The sequence below is a fragment of the Ailuropoda melanoleuca genome, chromosome 12 (genome assembly GCF_002007445.2).
Source record: "Ailuropoda melanoleuca isolate Jingjing chromosome 12, ASM200744v2, whole genome shotgun sequence".
NCBI lineage: Eukaryota > Metazoa > Chordata > Mammalia > Carnivora > Ursidae > Ailuropoda > Ailuropoda melanoleuca.
The window spans coordinates 18,962,128-18,977,451 of NC_048229.1; the positions used below are offsets into that span (position 1 = coordinate 18,962,128).

Genomic DNA, 15,324 nt, shown 5'->3' on the forward strand with positions numbered 1-15,324 from the left:
ACCTTGGTTATTATTTATATTCCATTCTATTTGGTGGGCTTGAGATGCCCCTTGGATATGTCAGTGAAGACATCCTGTTACCGGTTGGACAGGTGATTCTGTTTTTGTTTGTTTGTTTTAAATGTTTTATTTATTTGATAGAGGGAGAACAAGCAGGGGGAGCAGCAGAGGGAGAGGGAGAAGCAGACACCCTGCTGAGGAGCCCAGAACTCTGGGATCATGACCCCAGCCGAAGGCAGACGCTTAACCAGCTGAGCCACCCAGGCGCCCCTGGACAGGTGATTCTGATGTGAGGGGCGGGATCCCAGCTGAAACTAGAATTTTGGGCATCACGAGCATCTAGATGATCAATTTCCCTCAATGTTTGATTTTTTTTTTCATACTTTTCCAGCCTATTAGAATTTATTCTATTAAGTGAGATTTATTTTTTTAAGATTTTATTTTTGTTTATTTGAGAGAGCGAGCGAGAGAGCAGAAAGGAGGGGCAGAGCATGAGGGAGAAGCAGACTCCCCACTGAGCAGGGAGCCCAGTGTGGGGCTCCATCCCAGGACCCTGAGATTATGACCTGAGCCAAAGGCAGATGCTTCACCAACTGAACCACCCAGGTGCCCTGTTAAATGAAATTTAAGATGTTATCCAGTTTTTTCCCTTCCTTGCCAAAGAAAAAAGTTCCATTGTGATTTAAATTATAATTGCATTAAATTTAGATGTAAGTTATGGGAGGGTTGATATTTTTAGGACCTTAAATCTCCCCAGAGGATACAAAATGGTTTTTCATTTGTTTGACTCCTTTTAGTCCTACAGTAAGATTTTATAATTTCTTCATACAAGTTCTATAACTTTCTCATTTATTTCTGTGTTATGGTTTTTGTTAGTATTGTGAATGGAATATTTTTTCCATCTCTGTTCCTGATTATTAATACAGAGAAAAGAAAACACTAAAAATAATTTATTTTCTATGTTATGACTCTGGTAGTTTTAAAAACAAACTTGTTTATAGATGCAAGGCGCAAATTTGACATGCTCCAATTTAATTGCCATTGTAATTTATTTTTGAAAAATATTTTAATGCCTTTTTTTTTTTTTTAAAGAGAGTGCAAGTAGGGTGGGGCAGAGGGAGGAGAGAGAGAATCTTAAGCAGGCTCCACGTGGAGCCCACGTGGATCTTACACTCTGAGATCATGACCTGAGCCAAAGTAAGAGTCTGAAGCTTAACTGACAAAGCCACCCAGGTGCCCTGCTATTTTGCTTTAGCTAGAAACTATGAAACAATGTTGAATAATTATCTGGGCCTTGTTTGTGATGGGTTGGAAATCCACACATTAGAGCTGAGCAGAATATTAGCTGTTGGTTTTGGTGAGTGGCCTTTAAAGTGTGGAAAGAGTTTCCATCTTGTTTAAACTTGGGGCTTCAGGGATGGAGCCATGGCTGCCAGTCTTACCTGAGTGGAGCACCAGGGGGCACTAGTTAGATAGACTGAAATGTATGTCAGGGAGGGGGGCACACAATTGTCAGGCACACAACCCTGACTATCAAACCATGGGTTTTTTTCCTTTAAGCTGCTGTTTTAACAATTATTTTTATTAGACATTGTGTCTCTACAAAAGAATACTGTATTTATAAAATATTTGTATGGTAAGAATATGCAGTGTACACTTATCATCTTGTTTTTAAAAAAAGCATTATTCTTACCTTATAAATCTGTGTGCCTTTCCTGGGTCCTCTCCCCTTTCCTCCTTGCCCAACAGTAACCACCATCTTGCATTTGGTGTGCATATTTGTTTTTGCTCTTTTAAAAACTTTTGCCACCTCAGTTTCCATTCCTAAATAATTGTTTTGTTTTGCCTGTTTTTGAACTTGAGTAGACATAACATTTACTATTTTGCAACTTCCTATTTCTTTTCAATATTGCTTCAGAAATTCATCGATGTTGTTAGATGTAGCTGTAATTTATTAATCTTCACTACCATATACTATTCTATCACTGCTGAATATCGTACAGTAATGAAAAATGAATCACCCCTACAATGGAACATAGGATTTTTTATCCATGTCTCTGTAACTGGCATTTGGGTTGTTTCTAGTTTTTTTGCTATTACAATACAGCTGTGGACATTCTCATTTATGTACTCTGTTACATGCATCAACTTTGGAGTAGACTTGCTGAATCATATAAGTCATACCCCTTTCAACCATACTAGGTAACATCAGATTATTTTCAGAAGCACTTGTATATGTTTACATGCTCACTGGCACTAAGTTGTTAATTTCTGTACTTCCTCACCTACACTTGATATTTCTAGACTTAAATTTTTTGCCAGTCTGATGGGTGTATAGTGGTAGGTCATTGTCTTTTATTTATTTTTATCATTGTGGTTTAATATGCATTTCCCTGATTTCTCATGTGGGTGAGCACCTTTTCTTGTCTATTGACCATTTGGATTTCTTCTTTGATAAGGTGTTTGTTCAAGACTTGTGACCATTTTTTTCTGTTCTTTTATCTTCTTTTTATTGATTTGTATTTTTGTATATTCTGGATACAAGTTTTTTTATAAGTTATCTGTGTTGCAGATTTCTTCCACTTTTTGGCGTCCTTTTAAAAAATGCTTTCTATACAGTCTTGATGAGTAGAAGGTCTTAATTTTAGTGTAGACTAATTTACCAATCTTTTTTATTGTTTGAATTTCTTGTAGCTTTTTTCAAGAAATTCTTCCCTATCATGAAGTCATAAAGATACTATTTTATGTTATCTTATAGGGCTTTTATAGTGTCTTTCACATATAAATCTTTAATCCACCTGGAATTGACTTTTGTGTATGGTATGAGGTAGAGTTCCAATTCCTTACTTCTTCCTGATTGTCCCCACACCCTTTAATGAAAAGTCTTACCATTCTCCATTAATTTGCAGTGCTACCTCTCTTATATATCAAATGTTCATATATGTGTAAATCTGTTTCTGGATTTTTATTCAGTTACATTTGTCTGTTTTCTCTTTCTCTATGCCAGTACCACAGTGATTTAATTGTTATCATTTTACAGTAAGTTTTTATATCTAGTAGCGCCAGTTTAACCACTTTTTATGCTTCAAGAGTGTGTTGACTATTTTTGGTCCTTTGCATTTCCATATAAATTTTATTTATTTTTTTAAAAAGATTTTATTTATTTGACAGAGAGAGACAGTGAGAGAGGGAACACAAGCAAGGGGAGTGTGAGAGGGAGAAGCAGGCTTCCCATTGAGCAGGGAGCCCGATGTGGGGCTCGATCCCAGGACCCTGGGATCATGACCTGAGCTGAAGGCAGACGCTTAATGGCTGAGCCCCCCAGGTGCCCCTGCATTTCCATATAAATTTTAGATTCATTTAATCAAGCTCCAAGAGAAAACCTGTACAGGTTTCATTGGAATTGATTCTATGTCATCAATTTGAGAAAAACTGATATGTTTAAGTCTTCCAAGCCATGAAGATAGGATAACCATCCATTAATTTAGATCTTTCTTTAGTGTCTCTCAAGAAAGTATTATAATTTTCCCTTTAGAGATCTTATATTTTCTTGATTAGATGAATCATAGGTACCTGATGGTTTTTGATGATGTTGTAAATGATACTTTAAAAACTTCATTTTCTGGCAGTTTGTTGCTAATATATAAGGATGTAATTGATTTTCTTGTTATTCTAATTTATCTTTAGATTCTTTTGAGTTTTCTATTACATATCATCTGTGAGCAATGATAATTTTGCCATTCCAATAGTTCATATATTTTTCTTGCCTTATTGCATTGGCTAGGGCTGCCAGTACAATATTGACTGTAAAGGGTAAAAGCAGCTTTTTTCTCTTCTTCTTCCTTCTTCCTTCTTCTTCAGATACCATTCAACAGATTAAGGAAGTTTTCATTCCTATTTTAAACATTTTTTTTCCTTTTAAATATCATGGATGCATGTTGAATTCTATCTAAAGTGTTTTCTATATCCATTGAGATGACCACATAGTGTTCTTTATTTTGTTAATGTGGTGAATTACACTCCTTAGTTTTTCTTAGGGTAAACTAACCTTGCATTTCTGTAATAATGATTATGTTTTCTGTATTTCTAGACTTGTTAATATTTTGTTTTGAGTTACACCAAATTACACTAGTGTGTAATTTTCCCCTCTTCTGTCCTTGTTAGGTTTTGGTGACCAGATTATACTAGCCTCAAGAAATGAGCTGGGGACAATTTCCTCTACTCTAGGGATGGTTTCTGTAAGGCTGATTATTCCTTGATCAGCTACGTCTAGAGTTTTGTGTGTATATGTGTGAGGGGAGTTTTTATTTAAAATTTTTTTTAAAATTATTTACTTATTTGAGAGAGAGAGACAGTTCATGAGCACAAGCAGGGGGAGAGGCAGAGGGAGAAGCAGATTCCCTGATGAGCAGGAGCCTGATGTGGGACTCGGATCATGACCTGAGCTGAAGGCAGACACTTAACTGACTGAGCCACCCAGGCACCCATGAGGGGAGTTTTTAAACTGATTTTTAAAGATGGTTATACTACTACTCAGAATTTTCTAATTTTTGAGTCAGTTTTAAGTTATATTTTTCTAGAACTTTATCTCAGTTTTCAAAATTATTGTTACAAAGTTGTTCATGATATCCTTATTTGACAATATCTGTAGCATGTATGTCTTTTTATTTCAAATATTGTTTTCTAGGTTCATCTATTTCCTTTCTCCTTCCTTCACTTTCTCTGTAATCCTTATCAGTGTTGTCAATTTTAGGTTTTCAAAGAGTCAACCTTAGATTTTATCATCCTATTATGTTTTCTCTTTGATTAATTTCTGATCTTTATTTCCTTTCTTTGAGTTTGTCTTAGTGTGCATTTTCTTACTCAAATTGGATGGTTAGCTCATTATTTTTTAGTCTTCTTTTACAACACGAGCTTTTAATGCTATAAATTTTTCTCTAAGTACCGCTTTACCTTTATTCTATAACTTTTGATATTTAACATTTTAATTTTAACTGTATTTTATAATTTCTGTTGTTTTCTTCTCTGATCCATCAGTTTTTTAAAAGTATTTCTTAATGTTTAAGAATTTTTTTTTCTAATTGCCTTTTTGTTACTTATTTTAAACTGTATTCTTTTTAGTCTGAGAATGTGGTCTGTATGTTAGTCTTTTGAAATTTGCTGAGGCGTTATGACTGGCCCAAATATGTGGTTAATATTAAAAAATGTTCCATGTACATTTCACAGGGCGCCTGGGTGGCACAGCGGTTAAGCATCTGCCTTTGGCTCAGGGCGTGATCCCGTCGTTGTGGGATCGAGCCCCACATCAGGCTCCTCCGCTGTGAGCCTGCTTCTTCCTCTCCCACTCCCCCTGCTTGTGTTCCCTCTCTCTCTGGCTGTCTCTATCTCTGTCGAATAAATAAATAAAATCTTAAAAAAAAATAAAAATAAAAAATGTTCCATGTACATTTCAAAAATATATATTCTGCAGTTATGTGCACGTTACATCAATTTTGTTAATTGTGTTGTTGGAAACCTTGCTGATATTTTTTGCTTCTCTGAGCTCTCACTAAGGGAGAGTTTAAAATCTTCCATTATGATTGTGGATTTTTCCATTTCTCCTTTTGATTGTGTCCATTTTACTTTATTTTGAGATGTTATTAGGTGCATAGGAGTTTTAGAACTTTGTGAATTTTATATCATTATAAAGTGACCTTTTTATTTGTAGGAGTTGACATATAGAAATACATATTTGCCGTAAAGTCTATCTTGTCTGTATATTTATGTTTTCAGTATATTCTTGTAAACAGCATTTAGCAAGATTTTTTTATTTGATATTTCTTATTCTTACCCAAAGATTTAACTTACTTAAACTTTGTGTATTATTGATGCATTACTGACTTATTTCTGTCTTATTTTGTAATTTTTATTCCACACTTTATCTGCATTCCTTTTTCCTCTTTCTTGCCTTCTTTTAGATTGACTGAAATTTGCCCCCTACCCCGCCACACACAATGTTTTCCCTTGTTTTGGAAATCTGTTATTCTTCTTCCTTTAGTGATTACTCTGTGTGTTTTACCTTATACTTAACCCAACAAAGTCAGACTCCACAAGACTCTTAATAATGTTTTAGTAAGTTTTTATTCATACCTTTATTTTCCTTTGGATCTGAAAGATATTTTCCCTGGGAATACTAACATTTTCTCCTCTAATCACTTTTTTCTTCTTTCTTAGGAGGTCAACTCTCAGTCTTACCTTTGAAGGTAATTCCCACCACCCACCCCTAATCTGGCTGCTTTTAAGTTTTAAGAGTCTTGCAATTTCACCATATTTTATTTTGCTGTGGATGTCTTTTTATTTTCTCGACTACAATTTGTGGAGATTGACTCTGTATATTGGTCTTTCTCATGATTTCTTGGAAATTTTTAAATCATTAACTCTTTAAAGAGTTCTGCTCCAGGATGCCTGGGTGGCTCAGTCGGTTAAGTGTCTGCCTTCGGCTCAGGTCATGATCCCAGGGTCCTGGGATTGAGTCCTCATCAGGCTCCTTGCTCACTGGGGATCCTGCTCCTCCCTCTGCCTGCTGCTTCCCCTGCTTGTGTGCTCTCTCTCTGACAAATAAATAAAATCTTAAAAAAAAAGTTATGCTCCATTTCACTTAGACACATATGGGACCTTCTCACTTTATTTTTCATGTCTCTTCTTTCATAGTTTTCACATCTTTGTGTTGTATTCTGGATACTTTCTTCAGATCTTACTTCTATGTCACTATTACGCTCTTCAGTAGTATGAGGTTATAAATTTATTATTTTTAGTGACTTTTTTCCAATTTCTGGAAATTCTTTAGTTTTTTTAAATACTGTTCACTCGTTTTCAGGAATGAAAATTCTAGAAATCTTCTATTTCTAGAAATATATTACACATGCTTATTTTATATTCTGTGTCTGATAATTTCACTATATGGAGGAGTTTTGTGTCTGATTCTGCTGTTATTTCTGTTGGCCTATACTCATGGACCAGCTTGTGTATTGTGTTTCCTTGTGTGTTTAGAGATATCACACTGTAAGCTATTCATTTTCCTTGCAACTTCACATCTGGGATTCCATAAGGCCTGGAATTAAGGGGAGAGCCTCCCCTTAATTTCTTTGCTTTTCTCATGTTACTGGGGACATTGCCAATTTGAGACCATGTTATATTCTCTGCCAAAGGTTTTATTGGACAATCCAGGTAGTATGTATTTAGCTATTAAACCAAACCAATTGAGCGTCTGCTCCCGATCACAAATTCTCAGGTGATTCTTTTATGCTCTGCTTAGGACTAATCTTTAAGACAAACAATTTTCCTGTATTTGATTTTGGATTCATTATATCAAAGGTGTAGACCTTTGGGAGTCCAGCTTTATGGTGAACATCTCCTATTAAATATCCTACGTTGGAAGGGTCATTTGAGGTGGTGAAAACTTAAGTTCATTGGTACAATAAGTGGCTATGAGAGAAAAGCAGATTTCAGACTCTTCTTAACTTTTCCATGTTTCTACACTCAATATTTGGCCCAAGTATCCCTTATATTCTTTCCAACTCATGGATGCTTTAATATGTTGTAAAATTTTATCTAGCATGCCTAGTTTTACGCAAGGGTGGTTGATATAATGAATGATTTATAATGAAAAGCTTCCCAAAACTGACCTATTCTTGCATTTCTCTGGTAAACCTAACTTGGGCATGGGTTTACCAATGTGAGATATCAGTCTCTGGTATGTGGCTGGATTCTATTTGGATTTTTGAAAATTCTAATATTTTTAAAGATTTATTTGAGAGAGTGTGTGCACACACACAAGCAGCAGCGGGCAGAGGGAGAAGCAGGCTCCCCGCTGAGCAGGGAGCCTGATGTGGGGCTCAATCCCAGGACCCTGGGATCAAGACCTGAGCCAAAGGCAGACACTTAACCAACTGAGCCACCCAGGTGCCCCCAAAATTCTATTTTTTTAAAGATTTTATTTAAGAGAATGAGCAGGGGAGGGGCAAAGAGAGAGGGACAAGCAGACTCCCCACTGGGGAGTCCAACATGGGGCTCAGTCCTAGAACCCTGAGATCATGACCTGGGCTGAAGTCAAAAGCTTAACCAACTGAGCCACCCAGGCACCCCTCAAATTCTCTTCTTATAAAGTGAGGTTGAAATACATATTTCTCATATTTTCTGTGCTGTCTTTACCAGATTTTGTTGTTGAAGTTATGTTGCCAGCTTCATAAGAATAAGAACTGCATTGGCGGTGTCTCTGTGCTACACTTTGACATTTTTCTATCTGGTGTACTTTACCCACTTCATGCTGAGCCCCAGCCCTGGGGATAAGGGAACTTGCACTTGTTAAGTGTTTAAAAAATATTCCTAGGATTTTGATTTGGATCATGTTGGATTTGTAGATTTGGGAAGAACCCACATAACTGAGCTGGCCATCTGTGAAGATGGTGTTTTTTCTTTTAACTCAGGTCTTCTTTATCATTCAGTAAAATTTTAAAGTTGTATTTGTAAAGGTCTTTTGCATCTTTTTGTCAGATGTACTTTGAGGCCTCTTATGGCCTATGTAGCAGAATCTTTTTTTTCTATGACCTTTTCTACTCAGTGATACTGAGTGTAGGCTGATCTTCTGTGATCTGGTTAGAGTGGGTTCTAGAACGTCAACCTGGTATCACTCCCTGTTTGAGCTCTGACTGGCTCCACTCCAGGCTCTTCCCTCACTTTGTCTCAGTGGACTGGCTTTTGTCACCTCTGGGCTTCGCCCATGTAGCCCATCATCTCCCTTGGCAGACCCCCTTCTACTGCCCCCTCCCCCTGGGGGGGTTAGGTTTATGCTGGGGTTGCCCCACCTGCCTTGCACCTTCTAGCCAGTGAGAGCTGCAGGACAAATCAGTGCCTGCCTCCCCACAGGTGGGAAAGCAAGGCCCTGGTAAGGAAGGAGTTGTGTAGGGCCAGCCTTGGATTCCCCAGCTTCAGGGCAGGTGATTGGAGCCTGGCTCTGACACTCTTGTGGTGCCCTGCCCCACCCCATCCTCTCACCTGGAAGCACTGGCAGTGGGAGGCCCCCCATAGTGGGCAGACCAAGACGCTCTAGACCAGTCCTGGGAGCTAGTGATCTGAGTTGCTTAGCAACCTGGGACAACAGAAGCCTTCCAGGTCATGGTTATCGAGTAACCTTGGAACTCACCAGGGTGGGTTTCCCTGAAGAGAAGAGCTGGATGGGTGCCTTGGCTTGGCCCCAGACAGCCCCAGGCAAAGCTGTGAGCCCTCCCCTAGGTTCTGTTTCTGCCCTCTGCAGCCTTCCTGGCCCGGACCCTGTCATAACAGGTCTTCCACCCCCTACTTTCTCCTCCCCATTTATACCAGTTTTCCATTGCTATCCTCAGTGCAGAGGAGAAGAACGTTCCAGGCTCCACCCCCATGCTGCCTTATAGACCATCACCTGCCCTGCATCAGCCCTGGTCCACCCAGTCACAGACACACTCAGGGATAGGGCCTTGGAAAACTCCAAATCCAAGGTTTTTATTACCGGTCAGAAGGTGCTCCCTCACAAACAGTGTTGAGAAGAGGTACATTGCACAGCTCTGCTGCAGGCCTGTTGGGGCTACCCAGCCCACCCTGCCTGCCCTGCCTCTCGAGTGGGCACCCTAAGGCATTTCATACGTTGGTGTTTTCACTTTTGTTTTTTTTATAAAAACAAAACCAGTCCTGGAGTATACAGAAAAAAACCCTGCGATGAAGAGGCCACCTAAGTGGGCCAAACTTAAGTGGGAGGGGTTGGAGTGGGGGTTCTGAGGGGCCGGGCTAGTGGCCACGGTGGCCCAGTCCCCCCACCATTGGCAGAAGCCTTTGGAAGGGGGTCCGAGGAGAGGGTGGGGCACAGCTGACAGGAGGGCTAAACTCAGACAGAAGTGCCCTGTCTTCATCATTTTTTAACTTCCACATACCATAGAAATTTAAGCAAAATAGCTATTTTTATATATTTATATATCATATATATATATAAATCAGGCAAATAAAGAGTTCAGGGGGTGTGGAGATGGGCACCCCGGAGGTGCCTGAGGCCTAGGTGGGACACTGGGTCTCTGGTGCCTGGGGGCACCAGCCCAGGCTGAGCCGAGTGTTTGTTCTTATTGCTGATTTGGGGCCTGGTTCTGGGGTGGGGAGCACCTGCAGGCCCTGCTCCCCAGCATGGCCAAAGGTAGGCAAGGGGCTGTTGCCCTCAAATCTACATGGGGGCCACTTGGTGCCCCCTTCCCCACAGTGGGTGCGGCTGTAGCTCCAGAGACAACTGACTTGTGCTCTCCTGGGCCAGGTGGCCCCTCCACTTCCCGTGGAATCCTGTGCTCAGGATGACTGCGCAGCTCCAAAACAAATGTGGCCCTGCTATGTTGAGCGACAAAATGCTCCCTGCTCAAAGGGGTCTGGCTTCCCGATGTCTTAAAAAGGGGCTCTTGCCAATACACGTTTATGGCAAGAAAGCACACTTAGAAAGTTGTCTGCTAAGTGCTGTACTAAAAATATTTACTAAACCTCTTGGCTGGAAAGAAATGGAGATAGTTTTTTTCTAAAAAAGTTCAAAGTGGCTCCTCAGGAGGGGCCAGTGCCTCCCTGGTGGGGCTGGTGACTGGGGCAGTCCAGGGCCTGGGCTAGCCTGCCTGAGTGGTGGTAACTGGGAGCTGGGGTCCCAGTGGGACCCAAGTCCATGATGAAAGGGCTCGGGTGACCCGGGGCACCTGGGAGCTGAAGAGAATACAGGTCAGCACTTCCTCCTTCCAAGGTGAGAGCCCCAAAAAAGTGTTTAAAAAAAAGGGGGGGGCGGGGAGAGGAGGTGAGGGGAAGGGCCGTTGAGTACTAAATTGAGTGTGTTAAAGAAGAGGTGGACCAGGCTGTGCAGCCGCCTGTATTTGCAGGAGGGGTGGCGCTCAGAAGATGTTGGGACACATGTGCCAGTCCTGCCTCTCCTTGGCCTCCCAGTAGCCGCCCTTGTACATGCAGGCCGTCTCCCCGGTCAGTGGGTCCAGCCTCTTCTCGAACCACAGCGGCATGTACACATCGGCCTCCTTCTCTGCTGGGCAGGCACAGTGGGCAGGCGAGTGGACGGTGGCCTCTTCCCAGCCCCGCCCCCTTACCTGGTTCCCCCATTCCCCACGCCTAGGACACAGCTTCCTTCCACCCTCCCTGTCCCAGGGGTACCCCTTCCTCCCCTCTCCATTCCCGCCCCCGGGGCATCCCTTCCTTCTGGGAACCCGCTCCCCATCCCCAGGGCACCCTCTCTCCTTGCCTCCCTGCCCAGCCTCACCTTCCTCTGTGCCACAGCCCCGCGAGCAGGCCTCCAGACGCCGGCGCCGCGACAGGCGCTGCTTCTCCTCCAGCCGCTGCTTCTCCGTGTTGGCCTCGTCCCAGTGCCCCTTCTCCATCAGAAGCTGGTCCGGCCGCAGGCGGCTGTCCGTGGGCGCCACGCCCTCCTCGTGCTCATTGAGGGTCAGGGCCAGCTCCGAGAAGTAGTACATGTTCTCAGCGTTCTCCCTGCAGCGGCAGGGGGCGTGAGCTGCCCCGCAGGGCCCCCGGGCCACGTGGCCACCCCCAGAACTCGCTCAGCCAGCTGCTCCTGCCCTGCCGGCTCCTGCCCTTTTCCTACCCGCACCTTGCACTCTCGCTCCACCGACCTGCACCTGTTTTGCTACATTCTACTTCTCTGGGAATTTGCCGGTTTCCACCAGTTTTTCAGCTAGATCAGCGTGAAGTTGTTTCATAATCTTGTTACTACTGCTCTAACGACTAGGACCTGGCAATGTCCTCTCTTCACCTCTGTGATGTGGGTTATATGTGCCTTCCCCCATTCTGAACAGTCAGGGTGGAGGCTTGTACACTCTCTTCATTGGTTGAAGATGAAACTTTGTTGATCCTATTTTAGGTTTTTCTGCTTTACTGAGTTTACTTTCATATTCTCCTGCTTTGTTGGGGTTTATTTTGCTGTTCTTTTTCTAACTTCATGAAATGGTTGCTAAGCCCATGATTTTGCAGCTTTTCTTCTTTTCTAGTATGTGCGTTTTAGGTTAGGCATTGCCCTCCAAGTACTGCATTAGCTGAATCTCACAGCTTTTATATGTATTACTATAATTATCATGCAGTTACATTTTCTTTAAGCTTATTTATTTATTTGAGAGAGAGCAAGCAAGCGGGGGGGGGGGGGGGGACAGGCAGACTCCACACTAAGCATGAGGTGGATTGGAGGAGGGCTTGACTTCAGGCGAGATCATGACATGAGCTGAAATCAAGAGTCAGACTCTTAAGGCACTGAGCCACCCAGGAGCCCCTTTATGCTGTTATATTTTCTGATGTCCACTGTATCTTCTTTGATCTGTGGATCAGTTGGAAGTATGTTTCTTGAATTTATAAACATCTGGGGATTTTTTCCTAGTCATCTTTATTTCTAGCATAATTGCTTTGGAGACAGATAGTATATTGGCATAATCTCAGTCCTTTGAAATTTACTGAAAGACCCAGTATATGGTCAGTTTTGCAGCTGTTCCATGTGTGCCTGAAGAGAATGTGTTTCCTGCAGTTGTTCAGTGCAGTGTTCTCTAATTGTCCAGTAGATTCTATGATTCAAACTTTTTTTTTTCCTTTCTCCTGTTTCTAGCTATTACTAAGAGTGTTGTTAAAATGTCTTACTTTGGTTGTAAATTAATCCATTTCTCCTTGTATTTCTACCAGCTTTTGTGGTAAATATTTTGAGGCTCTGTTTTTTTAGGTACAGGATACGTTCAAATTTAAAACTCATCTTAGTGAATTGAACCTTTATCATTATGTCCCTCTTACCTCCCATCTTACCTTTTGTTTTAAAGTCTGTTTTGTGACATTAATATAGCTACAGCAGCTTTTGTTTGTTATTTCTGTGGACAAATCTTTTTTCATCCTGTTATTCTAATCTTTCTTTACTTTCTTACTTAGACGTAGCTCTTGTAAACCACATATAGTGCATTTTTAAAACTTATATGAAATCTTATACCTGTAATGGGAGTAATTAATGTAATTACTGATAGTTGGATTTAAATCTATCTTACTTTGCTTTTTTCTTTCTGTTCTCCTTTTTTGGACCTCAGGTGCCCAGCTTTGGATTAGTCATGATACTTGCTACACGACACCCTCTTTTTATTGGTCCTTGCACGGCCTGCTTGTATTAATGCAACTTAACCACCAGAAGAACCTCTAAACAAAAGGGAGAATCCTGACAAAACCTATATCTAACCATATGGAAAACTCACCAATCCATCGCCTTTTCAGGTAGCTGTTAGCAAGATTCCTGGGTTCATCAGTCCCTTGCTTACCTTTTAATCTAATTTTATTGCATCTTTAAATACTCTTAAATGTGCATGTGTGTGTGTATTCCTACACACATATTTACATATTTGTTTTTAACTGTATAAAAAGAATCATGATGTATGTAACCTTCTGGGACTTGCTTTTTTTTTCTTAATATTATACTACTAAAATTTATATTGTTGTGTGTTTCTGTGGTTCATTAGTTTCAACTACTGTGTAATATTCCCTCCTGTGAATAATACCACAGTTATTCGTTCAGTAAATCTGGGTTGTTTACAAGTTTTTGCTTTGGAGTAATCTCATTGTTTCCCATTGTACATTTGCAGGCATTTCTCGAGTATATGCCTAGAAGTGGAACTGCTGGGCTACGGAGTCTGTGACATTCTTCTTTAGGAGGTAAGGCCAGCCTGCTTTTCAACATGGCGGCACCAATTCGCATCCCCACATGAGAGATACTGTGGATCGACATCTTCTGCAACACTTGATACTATCAGACTTTTTCATTTTCTTCTTAATTAAATGAAGGCAAAATGGTCTCACTGTGGTTTTGATTTGCATTTCCCTGATTACCAATGATGTTGATCATTTTCATATGATGACTGGTCATATGTATTTGTTCTCATGTGAAAATCTTGCTCGTGACTCTTGCACTTTTTCTGCTGGACTGTGTTTGCTTTATTCACGGGTGAGGTGTTCTTGATTTTTTTTTTTTTAGTTATTTTTAATTGTGGCCAAATTCTCAATACTGATCTGTTGGCTATTAAGTATTGTGATTACCTTCTGCAAGTTTATATATTGTCTTTTCACTTTCTTTAAATTGTCTCTTAACAAGCGAAACTTCCTTTAATGAAAAAAATATTTTAATATAGTTGCGTGCATCAGTGCTGTTCTGTGTCTTGTTTAAGGTCTATTTCCTTAAGGTCTAAATGATACTCATCAGTATTTTCTCCTTAGAGTTTAACTTACTGTTTCACAGCAAATAAAGCTTAATACTTTTCCTAAGACCTCTACCTGTAGTCAATTTCTGTTCTAATGTAAAGGAGAGATTTAGTTAATCTTTTTCCATATGGCTAACCATTTCCCCAAATCCTTTTGGTGAACAGCGCCATCTTTCCACATGATCTCATGTCACCTTTGTTATATACCAAAGATATATACATCCATGGGTCTGTTTCCAGGCTCACTGTTCTATAGCAGCTTCAAAATAAGTCCTAATATCTAGTAGGGCTAGTCCTTATTTTTCTGTTGTTCTTCAGAAATATTCTGGCCCTTTATTCTTCAGTATAAATTTAAAAATCATTATAGCAAGCAATGAAAATCACTATTGGGATTTTGTTTGACCTCTTTAGATCATAACATCTTTGTAATACTCAATCTTTCTATATATGAACATTATGCCTTTCTCCATTGATTTAGCTCTTCTTTACTATCTCAGTAAAGTTTTATAATTTTCTCTCTAGCGGTCTTGAATATAAGATTTATTACAAGGTCCTTAACGTTCTCTGATAGGATAATTGTTTTCTCTTAAATTGTATTTTCTAGTTGTTTTCTTTTAGTGTGTAGAAATGCAACTGACTTTTGCATATTACCCTTATACTAAAACACCTAAAATGCTTTTTCTGAATCTACTCAGATTTATTAATGTGATTAATTTGTGAATTTTCTAATATAAAATCATCTTTGCATGCCCATGATAAATGCAACAGGATTGGTGAATGTTTTCTTTTTTTAAAGGCTGTTGGATTTTCTGATGTCTTGGTTTGGAATTTTGCTTATGAGTGAAATAGGGCAGAACTTTAATTTGCCTATGACTCTTTTAGCTTGGTTTGGTATCAGGGTTATCCTGGCCTCACGTACAGGAAAGGAGAGCATTTCTTCTTTTCCTTTGGTCTGGAAGATTTTATGTACCATTCTATAATATATTTCTTGAAAATTTGGTAGAATTCACCTACAAAATTATCTGGGCTTTGTGTTTTCCTTTTGGGAATTTTTAAACTACTT

At 40.2% G+C, this 15,324-nt stretch overlaps 1 protein-coding gene and 1 long non-coding RNA gene across 5 annotated transcripts in view; one reads left to right on the plus strand and one right to left on the minus strand.

The window, feature by feature from the left end:
• The first annotated feature begins 215 nt into the window (after nt 1–215).
• LOC109489048 lies at nt 216–14,958 on the plus strand. Its single transcript, XR_002141973.2, has 3 exons — nt 216–278; nt 13,104–13,284; nt 13,650–14,958. It is a non-coding gene; the product is annotated as an uncharacterized LOC109489048 (long non-coding RNA).
• OSBP2 (oxysterol binding protein 2) overlaps nt 8,100–15,324 on the minus strand; it is a 164,706-nt gene continuing 157,481 nt past the window's right edge. For 2 of the 4 annotated variants that reach the window (XM_019795657.2, XM_019795658.2), the window contains exons 13-14: nt 11,297–11,523; nt 8,102–11,065 (exon numbers count right to left, since the gene is read on the minus strand). In XM_019795657.2, coding sequence (XP_019651216.2) covers nt 10,920–11,065; nt 11,297–11,523 — 373 coding nt within the window. In that variant the 3' untranslated portion in view covers nt 8,102–10,919. Of the gene's footprint in view, nt 11,066–11,296; nt 11,524–15,324 lie in introns of all 4 variants that reach the window. The other 2 variants (XM_034638743.1, XM_019795656.2) reach the window with 2 other exon arrangements.